General features: G+C 38.9%; 1 protein-coding gene across 1 annotated transcript in view; it reads right to left on the bottom strand.

Annotated features, from left to right (window-relative positions):
- Positions 1-21959, bottom strand: part of LOC121287324 (transcription initiation factor TFIID subunit 4-like) — a 76911-nt gene that overhangs the window by 11779 nt on the left and 43173 nt on the right. The window contains exons 3-12 of the mRNA XM_041205104.1: positions 16554-16670; positions 15660-15809; positions 11655-11777; positions 10463-10552; positions 9263-9496; positions 6043-6181; positions 3345-3465; positions 2415-2584; positions 1247-1377; positions 54-179 (exon numbers count right to left, since the gene is read on the bottom strand). Coding sequence (XP_041061038.1) covers positions 54-179; positions 1247-1377; positions 2415-2584; positions 3345-3465; positions 6043-6181; positions 9263-9496; positions 10463-10552; positions 11655-11777; positions 15660-15809; positions 16554-16670 — 1401 coding nt within the window. The remainder of the gene's footprint in view (positions 1-53; positions 180-1246; positions 1378-2414; positions 2585-3344; positions 3466-6042; positions 6182-9262; positions 9497-10462; positions 10553-11654; positions 11778-15659; positions 15810-16553; positions 16671-21959) is intronic.

Here is a 21959-nt window from a genome sequence, read left to right on the forward strand (position 1 = left end):
CTACAACATCCCCTTCTGTTTGACTTCACTTAAATTCCTTTAACGTTGCTTACCTTTGCTGCTCGCATTAAAATTTCCCTTTCTTGTTCATCTTTTCTCTGCTTTTCTATTTGATCAAGTTGTTCAAAGAACTTGAGCTGTGACTTTACATCATTTAACTGCTCATACCTGTCGTCCTCCTGAAATCAAAAGTAAACCGAAATTATTTGTTTGCAGAAGGTGTGAAGTAATTCCTATATAGAAACCTTGACAAACAGACTGTCCCTTCACCAGTTTGTTGTTTTATTCAGGTTTGGGAAGAGCAGCATTTCAACCTGTAAACATCTCAATTAAAACCTCTGATACATGGTCCAATTGTGCTGGATAAGGGAAAAATGTTCATTGTCCTTCTACCCCATGGAACAGTACTTTGCTCGCTAATAATAAATGAAGTAGCAAAAATAAATAGTTGTTAAACTCTGTGCTTAACCCTGAGCTGAAAAAGAGAAATATTGTGTATATTAGTGGTGACAACTCCTAACAAAAATAATTTTTAAAACCATCATTCATGTGTCTTCTGTTTTGCTTTAAGTGCAATGACTTTACATATTTCAATGTAGTGTTGATTTACCATTTTTTAAAAATAGATTTTTAATATAGCTGTGGCTAGTGTGACCTAAGTAAAAATTTGAACATTCCACCAATAAATCTTCCAAGAGGTACTGTAGTACCTCATTACAATCATTACAAACTTTTAATTCCTGTTTATTGTGAGTTAGTTGAGGTGGCAGTAAAGGTACTAAGAGCGGGCTCAGTGTCCCAGGCTGGAGAAGGGAATGATCAGCTAGTTTCTGCTCCTGATTGCAAATCAGTAATGCTTGTCCGCAAGTAACAAATGGACGTTAATTGAGGAGAGGATCAGACTTGGTTCTGATTCCATTATCAGATTCCCTGGTACCACTAACTGTCCAGTTCCACACATGGAGTATGTCCATTCTTGAGGTATCTGGGGTTGGTGTGGGGGTGTCACTGATACCCATTGAATTATATCCCAATGTCAGTTAATACTTTCAGGAAAGGTGGAGGGGCAGTTTATAGAGGTCTTAAGATTAAGCAAATGCTTGCAACTGACCAGTGTAACATAAAAAGGGATGCAAGTTCATTTAATTTATGAACCTTTTGTTGATAGGAGCGATGAAGCAGCTCAGATATTTTTTTTTAAATATGAGATTGGGTCTAAAAGAAACTTAAGTGATTCTACACTCACCTTGTATGAGATGTTTCTCTGCTGTGCAACTTCAGATATTTTTTCTACAAGCGTTTGTAATCTCTGTTGGGTGGCATGTGACACAAAATTTACTACATCAGGATGAACGTCGGTAATTCCATGTTTTTTACCTGTTCCCAAAAAAAGTTGAAATACCTTTTAGATAGGTTAAATATTCTTAATTGTATCAATAAAGCAGTCCCCTTTTACTGATGCGTATTGTTCTTTTAGGTTAGTGTTGTCCAATATAACAGCCACCAGCTGCATGTGGCTAACTGGGAGTCCATATGTGGCTAATTAAATTTCTCTTTAGCACATTTTATAAAACGAGTAAGAGACACCATTATTGGGGATGTGATTTCAATGCTCATTCACACTGTACATATGTGTACTTTGGCCCTTTTGTGTGTTTGTTGGTAAAATGATAAGATGAAAAGCAGTGCACAAGTGTTTTGTGATCATTGAGTGCTTTATTTCCTTGGTTACTGAATGATGGTAGATGTCTGTTAAGTAAATATACACATTTGAATTACATTTAGCTGTATTGTTGGTGTACCCACTTCAAATAGTGCATATAGCTAAAACAGTGTTGCCATGGCTAGTTAGCAATTGTTGCTGGACAGGACTGTTGGCTGATTAAGAGATCTAACCTCGCTTATGCATTTTCAGTTTCTCCTTGATTGTTACGTCTAAAACTTTCCTTAGAGATACTTTGAAACATTTCTTCAATAGCACCTCCCAAACCTGTGACCTCTGTCATCTAAATACAAGAGCAGCAAGCTCATGGGAACAGCACAACTTCCAAGTCACATACCGTCTTAACTTGGAAATATATCACCATTCCTTCATTATAGCTGAGTTAAAACCCATGAATTCCCTATCTACTGGCACTGCAGGGAGTGCCTTCATCACATGGAACTCCCTCCCTAAGAGTCCATAACACCCAGACTGCAGCGGTTCAAGAAGGCAGCTCACTAGCACCTTCTCAAGGTGAATTGGGGACAGTCAATAAACACTTGCCTTGCCACTGAGATCCACATCCCGGGGATTAATTTTTTAAAAAAGTCTGAAAGAAAACGATGTTTGGATTTGGAAAAGACTCCTTACTGCACTAGTTCCTTCACTAAGAAGATATCCATACTGTGAAAATGGGTAGATATCTCTTTACCTATTTCTAACATTCTTCTGTGCAATGGTGCAGCGAACAGGAATGCTTCATCTTTACATGATCTCGTCAGAGTGCCCACCAGTTCTGAATTTGTTGCCAAAATGCGTGCACTTTCTTCAGAAAGGTTAACTCCAGCCATGGACGCCACATCATTAATGTCATCATCATCCCTAGAAAATTTCACATCCACACATTAATGTCATTATAAGAAGTAATCTACATTTTAGTAAACTGCAAATGCTCATGTAATACTCAACTAAGATGCATAGATTTGTTAAACTACATTTATCTGGTTCAGCAGGAAGGAAGAGTTCCCCATTTAGATTTCTTTGGTTAACAGTGCTGGGAACCTGCTTTCAGGATCACTCCACTGCTAGATCTTGGGAGGCATGTTGGGTAATTTACCATGTAGAGTACCATCACCATAGAGATTTATAATGGTTCAAGAAGCATTGCAACTAGGGTCAGGAAATAAATGTAGCCCTAACAGCATTGCCCACATCTAAAGAACAAAAATTAAATCAGCCAGATTTATCCTTCCTAATGGAACACAACTCATTCCTGCCACTTTCTTGCTGTATGGAATCCTCTGCCCTTCCCTTGAGAGCTAAATCAAGATTGTTAGCTGTGATGTACTAATCGACCTCAAAGCATCCAGATATGGAATACTGTCCTAATTAAGTAACCTGATAAAGGCCGAGGGATCAGAAATGAAAGTAAAGTTTATTATAAAGAATTAGAGATGGGATGTTGTCTTTAAAATGAACTTTGTCATATATGTTTTAATGACAGATAAATATTTACTTACTAGTAGTTAAGTAATGCAGATATCAATCATATTTTTGGAATAAAGTCTTGAGATTTTAATAACAATCTTTTCCATATTAAGTATCATTCATTCCTTCCTGAGGTTTTACTTGAACATCTCACCTGAAAGAGCCACTTGCTGCTGCTGCTTCTTTAAGTTTGTTTTTTTGAACAACAGAAGTCTGGACAGAATAAGTCAGACCAGCTTTATTTCCTGGCACCACTGTCTGTTTCATAACAGGAACTGTAAAATCATGGAGAATTATGTTAAACACACTTGTGTCCAGCAAGTTTCTCCAACTCAATTGGTCACAGTATTTTACTTGTAACAGCAATTGTTGGGCCTGGTTATCTAACTTGCAGATACAAATGCACACTTACATCACTTTGAACAACAAACTATATATAAGCCGTGTCATTTTGAGGATGACAACAGCAAAATATTTTTTTCTGGCAGGAAAAGACCATTCACTATCATTTAATGAAGTACATCTCCTAAATATTATCTTGTGTTATTACCAGAAGTTCCTCAATGTGCCAACACCCTCAGTTATTTTAGGTAAAGAAGAATCTCCAAAGTTATTTGCAAAAAAAAAGTAACTGTGTTGGTAAAATCCATGTCATTATACTAATATTCACTTAATCAGATTTACTGTCATGCAGTTAGATGTACTTTAGTGTGGAATATTTATGCTTTATGACAGTATCCAGGATCTATGACACCTTACTTAGGAGGGAAGGCAGGCAATCTTACAGGGATGACACCAGGTAGTGTTGTGATGAACAAGATATGAACTCAAACGGATCACCAAAAGTGTGGTTTAACAAAGTGGTTGTTTCAGTCTTCCCAATGTTTAGCTGGAGAAAACAGTGATCTATCCAAAACTGGATATCAGTTAAATCAATCTGACAGCATCAAGGTAATAGAGGAGAAAGCGGTGGTGGCGAAAGCTGGGTGTCAAAGTAGACATGAAAGCTGATCCCATTACTATGATGGTATTACCAATAGTAAAGATATAAAAGAGGAAAAGGAAGGCCCAGGATGGATCCTCATCCTTGGACCTCCAAGAGTAAATTGTGTAGCAGTAGGAAGAGAAGCCACTATTCTGACCATGATCAGACAATGCAGAAGGAAATAGATAAGGCATTTCATTCTATGGATTGTGTGCTCAGACTAGACTAATTGTCATGCTAAAAAAAACTGCCACATTACTAAAAATATTTATGTAAATTGGAAAGGACATCGAAAAGGATGTCTACTTTTATCAGCTTCTGAAAAAACGTCATGATTTTTGCACTCAAATGTTTTTACTTTCAGTATAATTTTTAATACTATGCAATAATTTGGGTATAATTTTTAATGCTATGCAATAATTAGGGTACATTTCCAACTGGCTTGTTTTTGTATGAACACAACATATTAATGCTAATTTTCTCTCTGCACCACTCCATAACCAAATAAAAAAAAAACTCCGATAAACAAAAGCGGTGGTTTGAAGATTCTGAAGCATTCCAATATTTTAGTCTGAAAGATGAAGGCTAGTGCTTTTGATGAAATCATTTTTGTTTTAATATGTACAATCTATGGGGCTTAATTTAAAGTGGATTGTTTAGTAACCTTAGACTTCGTTCAATCAATTTGTCTGATAAAGGCAGCTGATTTGACTTCCTAAAGATAAGTTTTTAAAAAACAGCATAAATTTTATAAATATCAAAAATGTACTTTGGATCACTACTGCAGATGAATGTTACAAGAATCCAAGTTCCCCCAAAATAGACAGTGTTGCAGCGTGGGGGTAGAATATACAAATTTGAGTTTGATGGCTGCTCAATTCATTTTGCTCGTTATCATGCTCAAAATATGCACATAAGCCAGTCATTATGCTTTGAAAGCAATTATGCATGAAGTTAGGGTTGTGAATCTTTGGAATTCTCCACCCTACAGGGCCGTAGGTGCTCAGTCATTGTGGACATTCAAGACTGAGATCAATAGATTTTTGGACACCAAGGAAATCAAGGGTTGAGCAAGAAAGTGGAGTTGAGGTAGAATTTATGCCATGATCTTACTGAAGGCTCTAGGGGCCTACTCCTTCTATTTTCTATGTTCTTAAGTGTCTTGAGAGTTACAATTCTGTCATACATGTTCAAGTGTTGACCGGCATGGACACAATGGACCAAATGGCCTCCTTCTGTGTTGTAAACATCTATGAAAGTCTACGGGAAATTATTTGTCACATTGTAATTGCATCCTCTTGCCAATTTTGTTGTAGCACACTAGCTCTGTGCTACCTGCATGCCACTCCTTGCTCTGTACTCTGGACAAACGCCTATGTTGCAACCAACTGTACTTTTCTCTGCTTCCTAAACCATCTTATTTTATCAAACTATTACATTAAAGTTCAGGGCAAAATCCACAACTTTAAAATGGGGACTGAATTACATCTATATGTCCTGGTCCAATTACCTCTACATTTTCTGCTGAATATTTACACTTTGTCTCCATTCCCTGTGTGTAAAGCCACAGTGGATTAATGTGTTTTAATGACAGGTCTATAGTTTTCTGACACGGTTTCAATGCTACGCTTGAGCTGGTGTGTATTTCCTATTCAACCTTAATAATTTTAAAAGGCTTCTTTAAGGATTTTTAAGCAAAAAATATTCAATTATCAGCTTCAAAAAGGTTTCTTATTAAAGAAGCACGGGGTAAAGAAAAACAAATGCCGACCATAGATCGGTACCTTAGTAAACAGATCTAAATTGATCTGTAGCTTTGATGTTTACATTTACTATTTTAAAGAGGTATAAAAACATTCATATTTACCTGTCTGAAGTTGCTTCAATTGCACCTGTGAAGGACCAGTTAGCATGATACGATTCTGAGGTTGCCGAAGTGTCACCATCGGTGTTTGTGTCAGTGTTACCTGCGGTCTGACCAGTGTTCCTTGCTGCTGTTGAACAACCTGAAGGATATATGCATTAGTTTAAACTAAAGTCTAAATAAGCAGTTTTAAAAATCTTGGATGGTAATGATCATCAGTCTCCAGCAACTACTCTAAATATTACCATTTTAAACAGATGCAATCCCAAAATTAATAAAACCAGATTTACAAAAATGGGTACAAAGCAACCAATTGTGAATATTTTTCACCTACATGAATATTTGGAGTGACATTCTGAGTGAATTTGACTTCTTTCTGGATAAAATCTGAGTTCTACTGTTGCAGCTTTGTTCCCACAACAGCCAAGGAGATAATTCTGGTTTGAACAGTTTTTTGAAACTATGTTTATGCTATGTTTATGTTACTGCGCTGGTAATCCAGGGGCTTGGAATAATGGTCTTGAGACATGGGGCAGAATTTGATGGGAGCCCACTAGAGCGGTCAGTATGGCAGAGGGCAGGGCAGGAGAACTGGATGGGAGTAACTGTGTCCAATTTCCAGTGGTGGGAAAAACTGTCCCATATTTAGTGGGGGACAACAAGGGCCCAATACGGGAATCTCGCCCGCTGGTTGTGGGATGTCAATTAGGCTCATTACTGAGCCACTTAAATCCAATTATCCCTGAACCAACAAATGAAAAATCACTTTTAACAGTTAATGAACGTACAACTTTCAAAAGAGATTTGGTATTCAAAAAGGTTTCATTTCAGTGATGTGTGCCAGTGGAAAAACACTTGCTTTGGCTGGTTTTTTTTTAAATTGCAAGTCACCACACAGGGATTTAATAGGACTCACAAAGATCCCCCATGCTGCCCAGCAAACCCTGCTGCGTTTGCCAGTGACCTACCAGATGGGTCCCTCGTTGATGGACGCTCCATGCCTAATCAAAGGAGCCTGCATCGGGAAGAGACAGGGGCCGCTGAAAGCAACCTACCCTGCTTTTGCATCTGCCCCCCTCCCCCCTACGCCAGTGACCCATTCCCTGCAATCCTCATCCTGCCCCAATTACCTATCTCCAGCTATCCAGCGATAATCCCTGCCAGCAATGGAGAGCTGCTGGGCTCTGATTGACCGGCAGCTCCCAGGGAGCAGGAGTTCTGTCCAACTGGGGCCTTGATCACGTGGGAGGCCCAATGCTGCCCAGGTTAAGTGCATCATTGCACTTAAATAACATCAGGCCACCTGGAGAAAAGTGACACAGGGTTCTCCAACCGTTGGGAGGGGGACCCCCATCGCACACACTAAATTCTACCCATGAGCTCAAATCCCACCCTGGCAGCTGGGGAATTTAAATTCAATTGAATAACTCTGGAATAAAAAGCTAGGATCGGTAATATAAACTACCCTAAAAGCCCATATGGGTCCTTTGTGGAAGGAAATTCTTACCTGATCTGGAAAATATGTGACTCTAGACCCACAACGCTGTAGTTGACATGGCCAAACAAGCTGCTGAGTTGCATTCAAGAAGGCAGTTCTTCCACCTTCTCAAGGGCAATTAGGGATGGGCAATTAATAACGACCTTGCCAGAGGTGGGTGAAAAAAAATTCTAACATTCTACAACGTGATGGCCATGTAATTGCACAAAATAATAAAAATATTGACTTGTTCCAACCGCATCCCCAAAACAGTTTAACAAATAGTGATCAGTAATGCTTTAATTTTGGGATAGGACAGTAAACAGTTGCTGTTATTTTTTATAGTAGTCAGGGTGTTTATTCTTAAACAATAGGATTTTAAAAATACAATGGCTACAATTAAGGTAATTAAATATAGAAACATAGAAAATAGGAGCAGGAGTAGGCCATTCGGCCCTTCGAGCCTGCTCCGCCATTCATTATGATCATGGCTGATCATCTAACACAATAGCCTGCTCCTGCTTTCTCCCCATACCTTTGATCCCTTTCGCCCCAAGAGCTATATTTAACTCCTTCTTGAAAACATACAGTGTTTTGGCCTCAACTACTTTCTGTGGTAGCGAATTCCACAGGCTTACCACTCTCTGGGTGAAGAAATTTCTCCTCAGTCTTAAACGGTCTACCCCGTATCCTCAGACTGTAACCCCTGGTTCTGGTCTCCCCCACAATGGGGAACATCCTTCCTGCATCTACCTTGTCTAGTCCTGTTAGAATTTTATAGGTTTCTATAAGATCCTTTATCAATCTCTCTTTATATGTCAGTCCTGCCATCCGAGGAAACAGTCTGGTAAACTTTCGCTGCACTCCCGCTATAGCAAGAACATCCTTCCTCAGATAAGGAGACCAGAACTGCACACAATATTCCAGGTGTGGTCTAAACACTTTGCACAATTTTCTTTTAACCACTTAGTATTTAGGCAATTTGAAAGATCTTGCACAGAACTTTGTATATTAAAAACTAAGTTTATTTAACTGCACAACAGTTAATACACTTTAGGATGATAGTCTAAACCAGTAAGCTAATAAGAAATGCAACAGAATCTTAAATGTTACATGGCTGATACTGCTCAATCATCTCTTATTCCCATGATTTTGTCTAAAATAAAATTTTCTCTCACCTCATGATTGTAAATGGAATACATTGGTAGCAGTGTATACCATCTACAAGGTACACTGCAGCATCTAGCTAAGGCTCCTTCAACAACACCTTACAAACCCACAATCTCTATCACCTTCAAAGATAAGAGCAGCAGATGCATGGGAACACCACCACCTGCACGTTCCCCTGCAAGTCACACACCATCCTAACTTGGAACTTCACTTCCTTCAACGTTGCTGGGTCAAAATCCTGCAATTCCCTCTCTAACAGCACTGTGCATGTGCCTACAGCTCGTGGATTGCATCAGTTCAAGAAGGCGGCTCATCACCTCCTACTCAAAGGCAGTTAGGGATGTTCAATAAACGCTAGCCTTGCCAGTGGTCTTGAATCCTAAAAACAAATTTTTTTTAAAAAGTAGCTCAACTACAAGTTAGTGTTGATTAAAGACTTTACTTAGAAAATCTGTCTGAGGCTACATCTGCATTGATAATCCTTAACAAAATATGGTAATAACAATGCCTGAAACATGCCAAATGTATAGATGTTATAGTTACGCTATATGTGGCAGTTGTGTTGATTCGTCCTACCTTGCCAGCTTGCACTGACTGTCCAGGTTGTGCTAAACTTAGCACAGGATGTTGGAGGGTGCTAGTTACTGTTGCTGTAGCCGTAGTTGTCCGCACTACAGGTCGCTGTTGAACAGTGTTTCCTAATACTACTGCTGTCAACGCTGTTGTAGTCTGAGTTGAGGATTGTTGTTGACTTTGCTGAATAAAAGCTTGCGAGTCTTGAGTGAGTTGGCGCAAGGCTGGCAAACTCCGCTAGAAAAACAGAGAATGGTTAAATATTTGTGCTAATCTTATTACAAATTTCTTTGTGTAATTGAGTTGTACTAATTGGATCATCCATTTTAAAATGCTGCTAATTTCTGGATACTTTGTTAAGATCAACTCAACTATTTACTGGTTCCGGGTACTCTGGAAGCAGGACTGGCTAAATTTGTAGAGCAGCTGCTTCACTGTATGCATTATTGTGGGGAGGGAGGAAAGAAAGAAACTCTAAAAAGAAACTCTTCTGTAATGTGTACTGTATACCCAAGATGATTGCAACTTTCACTCTCAGTCAGATCGGTTAAGTTACCATTTTGGGCTGTGCAAAACTTGACATTTGTTTCAGTGAAATTAGTAGAAGGATTTTAACCACGATTCTTAAAAGGAATCTAACTGAAAAGAGTAAAATGCACCATTTTCAATAAAATGCACATCCTAATTGTCCAAGAAGATGAGATGGGAAAGATTTTGTTCAGAATTACGAGCACAAGTCCCCTCCAAGTCACTCACCACCCTAACTTGGAACCTATCGTCGTTCCTTCACTGTCCCTAGGTTAAAATCCTAGAGCTCCCTTTCTAACAGCACTGTGGGTGTACCTACACCACATGTACCAACAATGGTTCAAGAAGGCAGCTCACCACCATCTTCTCCAGGGCAACTAGGGATGGGTAATAAATGCTGGCCTAGCTAGCAACGTCCACATCCCATAAATTAATAATTTAAGAAAATGTCAACTGAGTGAGCCTGATATCAAGAAATGGTTCTTGTAGAATATAAACTAAACCTGATAATACATTTCTCAAAAGTAAACATTTCCAGCATAATAGTTGTATTTTCAAACTGATCTTGTTCCCATAAGAGGATCACTTACCAGGTGGAAAGTACAAATAGTCACAACTATCTCCTCCAAATATGAAAAATATTGATGTACTACACCAAGACAAATGATTAATTACCTTCAGGAAAGGCACAAGATAAGGTTGAGGTGAGGAGTTAAGCTCCCTATATAACCGACTGGTGAAGTCTTCCGCTTCAATTTTCCCATCCTGTGAGAAGTAGAAAACAAAACTTGAATCACTTTCAACATGATCAAGAGCTTCTCCATCTTCAGTGGATAACTTGTGCCCTGGAGGGAAAAGACTAGAAGCACAATGGCCAGGTCTTATTTAGTACCCACTGGTAAACAACAAGCACTGCCACTTTGAAAATGTAATGGTAAGAACATTCTTGAGCTAGACAATACCATACATGTGACTCCTCTATTGCTGCTATAGCTTTCTACCTATACCTGCAGCATCTGTACTTGTGCCAAAAATAATATATCAATCTTCTGTAAAACAGCTTTTGCCATACACTGTTGTACTCTGCAAGTAGGACTTTTAAAATTTTGGTTAATTGAAAGCCTTTAAAGGAAGTTTGCTGACAAACTTATACTTCTTTAAGATTAGAGAATTACCATAAAGTGAAATACACAAATTTCAAGTCTGAAAAATACTGCTTTTAAACACTGTTTGACATGTTTCATTTGAACTACATAGTGTTCTCTGATGGAAAAATTCTCAGGCGGATTCGATTTTGTGCACTTTAGGGTCAACTTTCTTACACAGTGCTGAGAATTAGGGCTCCAACATTGTTTTTAAAGAATGGGGATGCTTTTAAATTTTTGGTGAAACCAGTGATTCAATGTCTCAACTGAATATTTAATCAAAAGTTTGGTACACCTATGGCTTATATGATACACTGCTTCGTATAACACCTTTCAAGATTGGAGAACTATATCCTCTATAACATACAGAAATACAAAAGTTTACAGAACAGAAAACCAATTGTCCTACAGTGTTTGTGCCGTTCTTTGCTAGAACAATTCAAAATTAATTCCAATGCTCTGCTCTTTCCTCATCGTTCTGTATCACCTTCTATTTAAAATATGTTTATTAACTCTTGCCTTAAAAGATGCTGCAGTCTCTGCTTCAATTATTCCCTACTTTAAATTACTCTATCTTTTCTAACAAATCTCTACGTAAAGACTTATTGCATTGTTTCATCTTGTTACTTGCTCCCCCCAATTTCGGAACAAAAACAGTTTAGTTGAGGTTGTTTTTTGATTAAGGTAAATGAATGGAGAAACGTTTGTACTACATTTCTCACCAATAGATTTTGCACCAGTTCTTTGACATTGGCAGCCGTTTCAGTTGACTGTTTACCACTCGAAGCTAGTTTGATCAGCGTAGATAGGAAGTTCTTGCATTTCTTCACATTTTCCATTGTTTCCTGTGGAACATTATAAGCATTTAACAGGGAGAAAGTACAGGATCATATAGTTAAAAGCTTTCCCTATTCAAAGTTTATTTTGCACATGCAAGAATTAATGTCTTGCTATAAATCATTGCTGGGGTAGAAGGGAAACTTCTGTTCTAAAGTAATTTTCACACATCTTGAATTTTGCTTCAAAACCAAAAGTTCTCTCATTTACTCGATAAATGAAGTAACTGTGCAAATAAGTTTTTGTTTCCTTTTTAGAAGAGTGATTCATGCAGCTACAGTTCCAGCTGTTGGCACCTTTTTAGCAGCCTTGTCCAACTGACTATTCTTCATGAGCAATAATAAACACCAATTTTCATTTATATAGTATCTGTAATGTAGAAAAACATCCCAAGGAACGTCACAAAGGTGTAATCAAACAAGAACTGGCACCAAGCCAAAGAAGACGACATTGGGGGTGACTAAAAGCTTGGTGAAAGAGGTAGATTTTAAGAAGGGTCTTAAAAGGTGGAAAGGAAAAGAGATTTAGGCACAGAAATCCAGAGCTTCAAGCCTAGACAGCTGAAAGCACAGCTGCCAATGGTGGGGTGAAATAAGTGACAGCTTGGTAAGAAGCAAGTGTTGGAATAAAGCTGGATTCTTGGAGAGTTGTAGGAATGGAGGAGATTACTGAGGTAAAATGGGGAAGGACCATGGAAGGATTTAAACACAAGGATGAGACTTTTAAATTTATGATTTTGGTGGACCATTAGACAACGAGGGTCAGCGAGCACTAAGGTGATGAGAGAATGGCAGCTGGTGTGGGTTAGAAAATAGAATAAGGAGTTTGGAGCTTTGGATGAATTCAAACCTATGGAGGATGGACTGTGAGGTGCCAGGAAATCAATGAAATAGTAGAGTTTTGAGTTAACTAAAGCATAAAGAGAAGAATCTGAGGCAGGGAGGAGGAATGTGCTGAAATCACTGGAGTGGGAAGCTGGATGATTTTTATCCTCCAAACAACTGCGAATGTTATTAAACTTAATGCGTTCCTTCTTATTTATAAGTTTACTTGCACAGGCCTGAAACTTTAAATAAGACTTCCACCATTCTACTTGCCTATTACAGTTTTCTTCCAAATAACTTGGTGAAAGGTTTTCAGTCAGAATTTTATTTTCGTGCTTTCTCAGGTGGCCCCATTTTGATTGTCAGAATTATTTATGCAGAAAATTGCAAAAAGGGGATGAGTAAGAAAATAAATCACACATCCGTTTGCACAGCCATGGAATTGCAGTACTGCTGGATTTGCTGAGTTAGGGTCTGTTTAACAGCATTGACTAATCTTCAGGTATTGGACAGTGCTGAATGATCTCTAGGTAGCGAGAGAGTGTAATCCTTTAATAAAATACAGGGTATCAGATTCTTTTCAGCAACCTGAAGTTAAATTGTGGTACCAGATTAACTTGTAATTATCTTGTTAATTTAAATATAATTGGGATTATTTGATCACTTGCTTTTAATAACAATCCATCCATTAACCACAATAAAGCCACATCATGTCAGTAAATTAAGCAGAATAACAAAAATGAGAAGTAATAAAATAGATATTTTTAAATTCAAGGTCAAAAACTAACTCAATTTTTTTGAAAATTGAGCATTTTTTGCTTTCAACTTTGTTCCCTGCCCCCTCTTTAGATTATGGCTAAGAAACATATGAAAGCCCTAGTGAAGAAAATCCAGCTTGTACACTCTCAAAATAATGTGGTTCATGCCTCACTGTGGATACTGAATGCAAAAAAAGTACTGGGCTGTACCAAAAAAACCACCTATTCCAAAGCAAATACAACGTAATGACAGGTTCTAAAGGTAACTGCTGTTGCAGTGAATAATCCATCAGTGGTTACGGCTTTTCTAAATCATAAACATTTGGGTGGCTTATCAGAATCATCAGAATAAGAACATTAGAGAAGGCTTCCACTGCTCTCTGTAACAGAATTTCTTTATACTCCCATTATTCATTTTGGTATTAATGGAGGCCAAATTGTGCTCTGTAGTTTTTGCTTGTATATGCACGCATGACAACATTACTCATCCAACTACTAACATTAGAATTCACAACTACTTATTCCAGGTGGAATGTATTTCTAACTGCAGCTTGTATGTGTAGTTGCTGTTGGATCTTTTTCCTCACATGCAATTTGAGTGCCTGCCAGCAGATGGCTGTATGTCTTTAGTTCATCAACCATTAATCAGTTTTGGGTTTCCTGTGTTGAATGGACTTGGCTGACATACTGACCTACATTAATCGTGAAAGGGTATTCTTATTCATGTAACTCTACCACGGAAGCAATGGATCTTACAGATACATAACGTAACTTGTAAATTACTGTTCAATTTGTCCAGCATCAACTATGCAAGTAACTGGTGGAGTTATTAAAGCAAAGTATTTAAACTGGTAAATAAAGAACAGTTTTTTTTAATTACAAGGAGTAAATAGCAACACTTCTTCCAAATCACAGTTACCACCCATAACTCAAACTGTTAATAACATCTGAAGAACATGAGGCTTTTATATTTTTTTAAATCAATGCGACAAATTTTGTCTCATTAGTTCACCACTGATTGAATTTCAGAAACAGGTATCCAATATTATATACGCTGAATGAACTTAGCCAACATATCAACAGACATATGAACTGTTGCCTTTCTGCCAATTCTCTCTGTCCTAACTTCGAAAATACTTTGTTTGCTACCTAAAGGAAATCAGTGATTATTACAGAAATGAAGCTCTTGTATGTCTAGGATCCCTCCGAACCAGTCGGCAAACGTAGGGATTTTGGGCAGCTGTTGATAACTTATTCATGATGAATACAAACTTTGGAATGAGCTGAATGTACTCAAAATATTGATTATAGATTCTTATAATATTGCACTACACCAAAGTAAACCTCATATTAAAAAACGGTACACCTGCTTCAGAGATAAATACTGATAAAATTTCTACATTAAAAAAAGGCTCAAAAGCTTTGTGCTCTCAAATGTGAAAAAATAAGACTAAAATGATCTTTATTAGTCATAACAGAGGACAAAATTGAGGGATTTTGTTATACTGTAAATCTATTCGCTTTAATGGAGTTGATATTTCTTTATTATCAGGCTGAGTACTGGGATAGCAAGTGATAAACATGAAATAATTTAAAATGAAAGTTAAGCCAAGGAGAGGAGCACAAACAAAGACAGATATAGAGTGAGGTGTAGCTCTCTAAATAAAGTCTGAGGCTTGTGGAAGCTCAACATCTCTACATTGGTGTGTTGTGAATGGAGATACAGGTTTATTCAGGTTCTTTATTTCAAGTGCCCTCCTAGATTTTGGAAAAGAGCATCAACTACATTGAAGCTGAGAGAACAGTTTGCAAAGATTTAATTAAAATTATTTTGTAGCCTTTCATTTTTTTGGAAATGCAGTTTTGTGAAAATGATCTATGGTTTAAGATATTGTCCGCATTTAATTTGGGAAACTTTATTAAATATATGATTAAACCATTACATTATCTAAAATCTAGCAATATGTTATGATCATGACAATGGTAGCATGTGCTATAATTGATATTTTTGTTCTGCTGTATTACAATGGAGAGGAAGTTATTTTTAATCTGATTTTTCATAGATGTGAATTTACTTTTCAGACAGTAGCATACAAGTGAAAATGTTTCATTCTCTCTAAAGTCGAAGTATGTTTTATTGAGTTTTGAACATATAAAAGGCTTCTATGTGAATTTTATTTCTCATAGGTCAAAGCTGAAAATGATTCTGTCCTCACAAATTGTGGCTTTAAAAGCTCTTTTCACTGAGTTTTGCTATTAAGTCACATCTATACAGATTACATGCCATGCATCAACAACTGATTCTTACCGCTGATGCAGTGGGTTGCAGTATTTGTGATGTAGGACCCCCAGCAGCTGCTGCCAATGTCTGTACAGTTCTCTGAGGTGTTCCTGGTTGGACCGTCGTAGCTGTCCCTATTGAAGCTGCAGATGTTGCCCCACTTATTACGATCTGAGACTGGAAGATAAATAAAAGAATTGCCTTTATGTAATGCCATTCATGGCCTTAGGATGTCACAAAGTGTTTCAAAGCTAATGAAGCACTTTTAAACTGTAGTCACTGTTCTAATGTAGGGAAAGGTGGCAGTCAGTTTGCACACAGCAAACTCCCACAAACAGTAATGAAATTAATTATCAAAACACCAGTTTTCGTGATTTTGGATGATAGAAAAATATTGTTAGACTTGAAGAACTTTCCTGTTCTTCAAATAGTACCATTGATCTTTTACTTCCACCCAAAAAGGCTGATGGAACCTCAACCAAATGTTGGCACTTCTGACAGTACAGCGCTCCCTCAGTACTGCACTGAATTGTCCACTTATATTAGGTGTGCAAGTCTCTAAAATTGGGTTGAAAACCATGACCTACTGATTCAGTGACACCATTGATCCTTGACTGAGATAATAAAGGAGTAAAAGGCATATTAACATTGGAATATTTCTCCTGTATTAAAAGTTCCATGACACACTTATTACTGATACTATGGAATCAAATCTAAGACTGAGACTGTGCAAACACATTGCAAATAAAATATTTTACATGTACTGTGTGATTTTAACTTAGTCCTTACTTTATAACTACACTCCTCCCCGCAGACATTTCTTGTCTAATTTTGAAAACTGCTGTCCAATTTAATTGGAAACCAATGGAACTCATTGCTCAATTTTTTTTTTAGGTAAGACAATGTAGTTCGTAACATTACCTGTACAGTTGGAGGTCGCTGCAGTGCAGTTGTCACTTGGACTGTTGTCTGTGGCTGAGAAACTGGCTTGATGATTGTAGGTGTCACTTGTCGTGCAATTATTTGTGTTCCTGGTGCCTAGAAATGACATTGAAAAGGTAGGAAAGTTGAGGCCAGTCTGTGTGGTATCATTGTTGAAAGATGTATTTTTTGGAGAAATAACCTAAAATAATTTAAATGTATTAACCATATTAGTAAAGAAATATCCATTTCTATAAATTTCTATAAAGGTCTACATGAAAGTATAGAATTATGAAGCAAAAACTTTCAGCACCTTGGAGAGTAGTAAAACGCCTCAACAAACTATCAACTTTAATTTAAAAAGTGGAATAAGATGCATAAATCAGTAAATTCTAACACTACATATAGTGAACTTACTTTCATTGCTAGACTTAATTTTTCAGTGTTTACATAAGACCAGCAGAGATCTGCATACATTTGCCGTGAAATAAGTATCTTTATTGCAACAGTACTTTTTAAAATCCCCAACCCTTGTCATTCCATCCTTCCAATGCAATCCCTCTCATGCCATATCTATCCCATTCCTATCACCCCTCTCATATCATCCCCATCCCATTTTCCCATGGCACCCCCAACCCCCATTCCATTGCTCATGTTATCCTATCCCCATCCCCTAATCCATCCTTCCCATGCTGTCCAATCTCCATCCCTACCTCATATGCCTTTGCAACCCCCATTCTATACTTCTCTCCCATTCCCCACCACCCATGCCATTGCACAGAAATTTGAAGTCGCTACTAAATGTTAAACGCTACACAAAATTTTTTTTCTTATGGTCTTGATAGACTTCAATAAATTTTGAAGTTAGCAATCAGATTCAGACCCTAGTCATCAGATCTGAAATGTCCTGTGGGCTGCAGCCAAAATATCTTTCTCTAATTATTTAGTGAACAACAATGTTAAGGTATAATCCAAAAGCACAATTTTCTGTAGGTACTAAAACTAAATTAAGTGACTATTAAAACACTAAATTATTTTTATGTGAACAGAAATATGATGGTCAAGTTTTTCTACCTCTCCTACCAAATATCTGGGAAGTATTGATGTGTACAGATGTGGGAAAAGAGGTGGGAGGTTACATTCCCTGAAGAACAGTGATGCAATTAGGTTTTTATGACCATCTATTGTCATATTTTTTCTAACGTTGAACCACAAATTACCAAATTTATTAAATTCTATCTGTGATACCTTGGTCCACTCCCATCCCACAGCACATTTCCATGCAAGTGCAGGAGATGTAACACCTGCCCTGTTATCTCCTCTCTCCTCAAGTCCAAAGCCTCAAACACTCCTTCCAGCAATTTATGTGTACGCCTTTCAATTTAGTTTACTGTATTTGCTGCTCACAATGTTGCCTCCTCTACACTGGGGAGACCAAACGCAGATTGGGCAACCGCTTAACAGAATACCTCCGTTCAGTCCGTAAACATGACCCTGAACTTCCAGTAGCCTGTCATTTTAATTCTCCACCCTGCTCTCATATGGACATCTTGCACCTTGGCCTGCTGCATTGTTCCAGTGAAGCTCAAAGTAAGCTTGACAGACAGCATCTCATCTTTCCATGCCTTCCAGACTCATTGGGTTCAATTTCAGACCTTAAACTTTGTCCCCCTATTTTATTTCCTTTGCTTTGCATATTTCAGTTTTTCTGTTATTTTCATTTTCACACGTGCTCTAGGCACATCTTTTGTTTTTTTTGAGCAGAATCTTGTGCTGCTCCTGGGAACGGAAAGCAAGGCGGGCGAAGGAACTTAGTTGAGCAGGAAACCAAAAATCAGCTTTCTGACAGCAGAATAAACTTTTACAATTAAGTTCAAGGAAGTTTGAAGGTGTGAGAAGCTTCCCAATGGCAAGCATTGGGACGCTCTGCATGCTCATTGAAAGGCCAGCTTACCAGAATTAAGTTTCTTTTCCAATGAAGTTATCGGCGCGCGTGCAATACATGCCTTCAGATTTACGATGGCATATAAGTGGCGTGCAGCAGCTGAGATAGTCAACTTGCTGGAGTTGGAGTGAGTAGCCACTGTTTCTTTCCTCTTTGGCGGGGGTGGGGTGGGGTTGGGGGGGCGGGGGGGGTGTTGCTCAACAATGATTGGGTGGTGGCAGTTTAAGGGATATGGGCCAGGGAGGGTGTTGACAACAATGTGCCAGTTAGAACTTGAGAGTCCCAGGTAGATGGTCATGGCTGATAATGGGATGGGCAGTATATCTATGATGGCTAGGCAAGGATTTCTCGAAATTGTCTTGTGGGTCTTGGAGTGAAGTCCAATAATATTTGAGGGTGTGCAGACACGGCTTTCGTTACCCCAGTCAACGCTGCAGTCTCCTTGAACATGGATGTATGAACAAGAGGAGAAATCATCTGTGGTCCCCTAGGATGGCCTTCTTCATGGTCGGGTGGGCAGAGGCCAGGGGTAGACTGATGCTAGGTATAGGGCTTCCCATTTGCTGAAATGTTCAGGGCTGGAGGGACAGCTTCAAAGAATATGCTGGCTTGATGGATCACTGAAATTTGTTCACAGATCACCTCAGGTATACATGATGCTAGCTCCAGGCAACCCTGCACTTCTCCTATCTATGGTTCAGCTGAGGAGGAAGCAACAGGGGTGTCAACTTCCTGCCTGTCAAGCTCTTTGTGCAGAGCATTTCTAATGAGCTGACCAGCGTGAGATTGCAGGGGGTCGGCCATCCCGCTCCAGAGTAGAAATCACTCTCATTTCTGCTCCCACCTTATACCCCAGACCCGAAGATTCCATTCTTTGTTTTTCTTGCCCCAACACTATTCCGTTTCGCGCTGTAAGACTAACTACTTGGTTATCTATCTCTCTCTTCTACCCTATCACAGATCTTCCTTTGTCCTTGTCCTATTGATCCTTTGCTCAAATCCTATTGCATCTCTAACTTTTCCCAGTTCTGATGAAAGGCCAGGAATAAGTGGTTCATTCTCAGGATGGCAGGCCGTTACTATTGGGGGGCTGCAAGGATCAGTGCTAGGGCCACAGCTGTTCACAATCTATATAAATGATTTGGGTGTGGAGACCAATTGTAATATTTCCAAATTTGCTGATGACGACAAACTGGTGGGAATGTAAGTTGCGAAGAGGCTTCACGAGGACTTGGACAGGCTACGTGAATGGACTAGAACATGGCAGATGGGACGTAATGTGAATCAGTGTGAAGTTGTTCACTTTGGAAGAAAAAACAGAAAGGCAGAATATTTCTTAAATGGTGAGAGGTTCGGAAGTGCGGGTGTCCAAATGGACCTGGATGTCCTTGTTCATGACTCACTAAAGGTTAGCGAGCAGGTGCTTGCAAGCAATTAGGAAGGAAAATGGTATGTTGGTCTTCATTGCAAGGGGATTTGAGCACAGCAGTAAAGATGTCTTGCTGTAATTGTGTAGAGCCTTGGTGAGACCTCACCTGGAGTATTGTGTACAGTTTTGGTCCTCTTATCTAACGAAGGATGTACGCCATAGAGGTAATGCAATGGAGGTTCACCAGATTAATCTCTGGGATGACGGGATTGCCTTATGAGGAGAGATTGGGGAGGCTGGGTCTGTATTCCCTAGAGTTTTGACGACTGAGGGGTGACCTCATTGAAACTTACAAAACTTTTACAGGGCAAGACAGGGTGGATGTAGATATTTCCTCTGGCTGATGAGTCTAAAACCAGCTGACATAATCTAGGATAAGGGATAGGCAAGACAAGTCTGAGACAAAGAGGAACTTATCCACTCAAAAGGTGGTGAATTCTCTACCCCAGAGGGCTGTGGAAGCTCAATCATTTAGCATGTTCAAAATCAGAAATCGATAGATTTCTGGAGACTAATGACATCAAAGGATATAGAGATAGCACAGGAATGTGGTGTTGAGGTAGATGATCAGCCATGATCTAATTGAATGGTGGAGCAGGCTTGACAAGCTGAATGGCCTACTCCTCATCCTATGTTCCTCTGTCATCAACCTGAAATGTCAACTCTGTTTCTCACTCCATAGATACTATCTGATCTGCTGAGTATTTCAAGCATTTTCTGTTTTTATTTCAAATTTCCAGCAGCTGTAGTATTCTGCTTTTCAATTAGTCATGTGAATACATTTATTTCCAAATACCATCTTCTTTATGTGCAAATCACGTTATACATGACCTCACTTTTTCTCTGGTTTCACCATACAATTATTCCCATTTTCTTCTGAGATGGTAGGGCTGTAAACTAGAAACATTTCTGCCAAAAACTGACCCTTCTCACAGTTAAAAAGCTATTCTTTTTTTAAATTGTATATTCTAAAATATAAACCTTTAATTAAAAATTATTGAAAACCTGGTTACTTACATACGTTGAGGATAAGATATATGGGTGAGATTTTTTTGGCCCTCTTGGTGGCAGATTAGGAGGCAGGGAGCTAGTAAAATGCCTGGGAGTTGTGCCACCAGGCCATTTTACCAGCAGTGGGAATGGCAGTGGCTAGGCTGCCTGCCAACCAGAAGCCCAGTTTAGCCAATTAAAGACCCAACTGAGGGCCATTTTCACAGAAGCTTCCCTTTTTACCATGTGGGAGGCTGCTTGCTGCATTAAGGTTGCCTTCCAGTGGCTTCCAAAAAGGGGACATCGCATCTGGGTATTCCATGGCCTAAGGCGGCGCCCCACTTGGTGGCAAAGCCGCTACTGGGGAGGTTATCCCTCCAGTTGTTGGGAACTGCCTGCCTGTGTTCAGCAGAGAAAAAGAACTGTTGCCTGTCCTGCGAGGGTGTATCAAAATGGAGGAGCTCTCTAGTTCTCCTTGTAGCCTCAGCAGCGGCAACCTCTCTTTGGTTCTGTCAAGGCTGCAGAGCTGCCCGTCCTCTGGTTCTGCTGGCAGCATGGAAAGCCAGCCCACCATCCTTAATTGGACAGCAGCCACTAGGAAGATTGCAGCTATGGTCCCACTGCCCACCTCTGCTGGCTCGGGACCCACGTATGGTTCCGATGTTGAGACTTACCCCATTCCGAGAAAATCCCAGCATGGAGTACAAAACTGAAGAACAAGAAGCAAATATAGCTATAGTGAATTCCCCAACACAAAGCACTTATAATAAATTAGACTCTTGAGTAACATATTTTGGAATAAACCTGCCCGGTTAAGAGTCTCAGCAAAAAGCTAATCTCCATGAACGGATCCAGTCAATCATGTGTGTTAAGGGTGTGGGAATTTTTAATATGCCTTCAGTGTCTACATCCATATCGAGAATGGTATAGTCCATTTTACATATGTGTGCTGCAAAGCAAAATGATATAACAATTATTTTTGTTCAGATGGGAGTCTAACTGCACACCTTTTTAAAAAAATCATATAAAGTGAAATTTTCAC

Source organism: Carcharodon carcharias, chromosome 14, assembly GCF_017639515.1.
Source record: "Carcharodon carcharias isolate sCarCar2 chromosome 14, sCarCar2.pri, whole genome shotgun sequence".
Lineage (NCBI taxonomy): Eukaryota > Metazoa > Chordata > Chondrichthyes > Lamniformes > Lamnidae > Carcharodon > Carcharodon carcharias.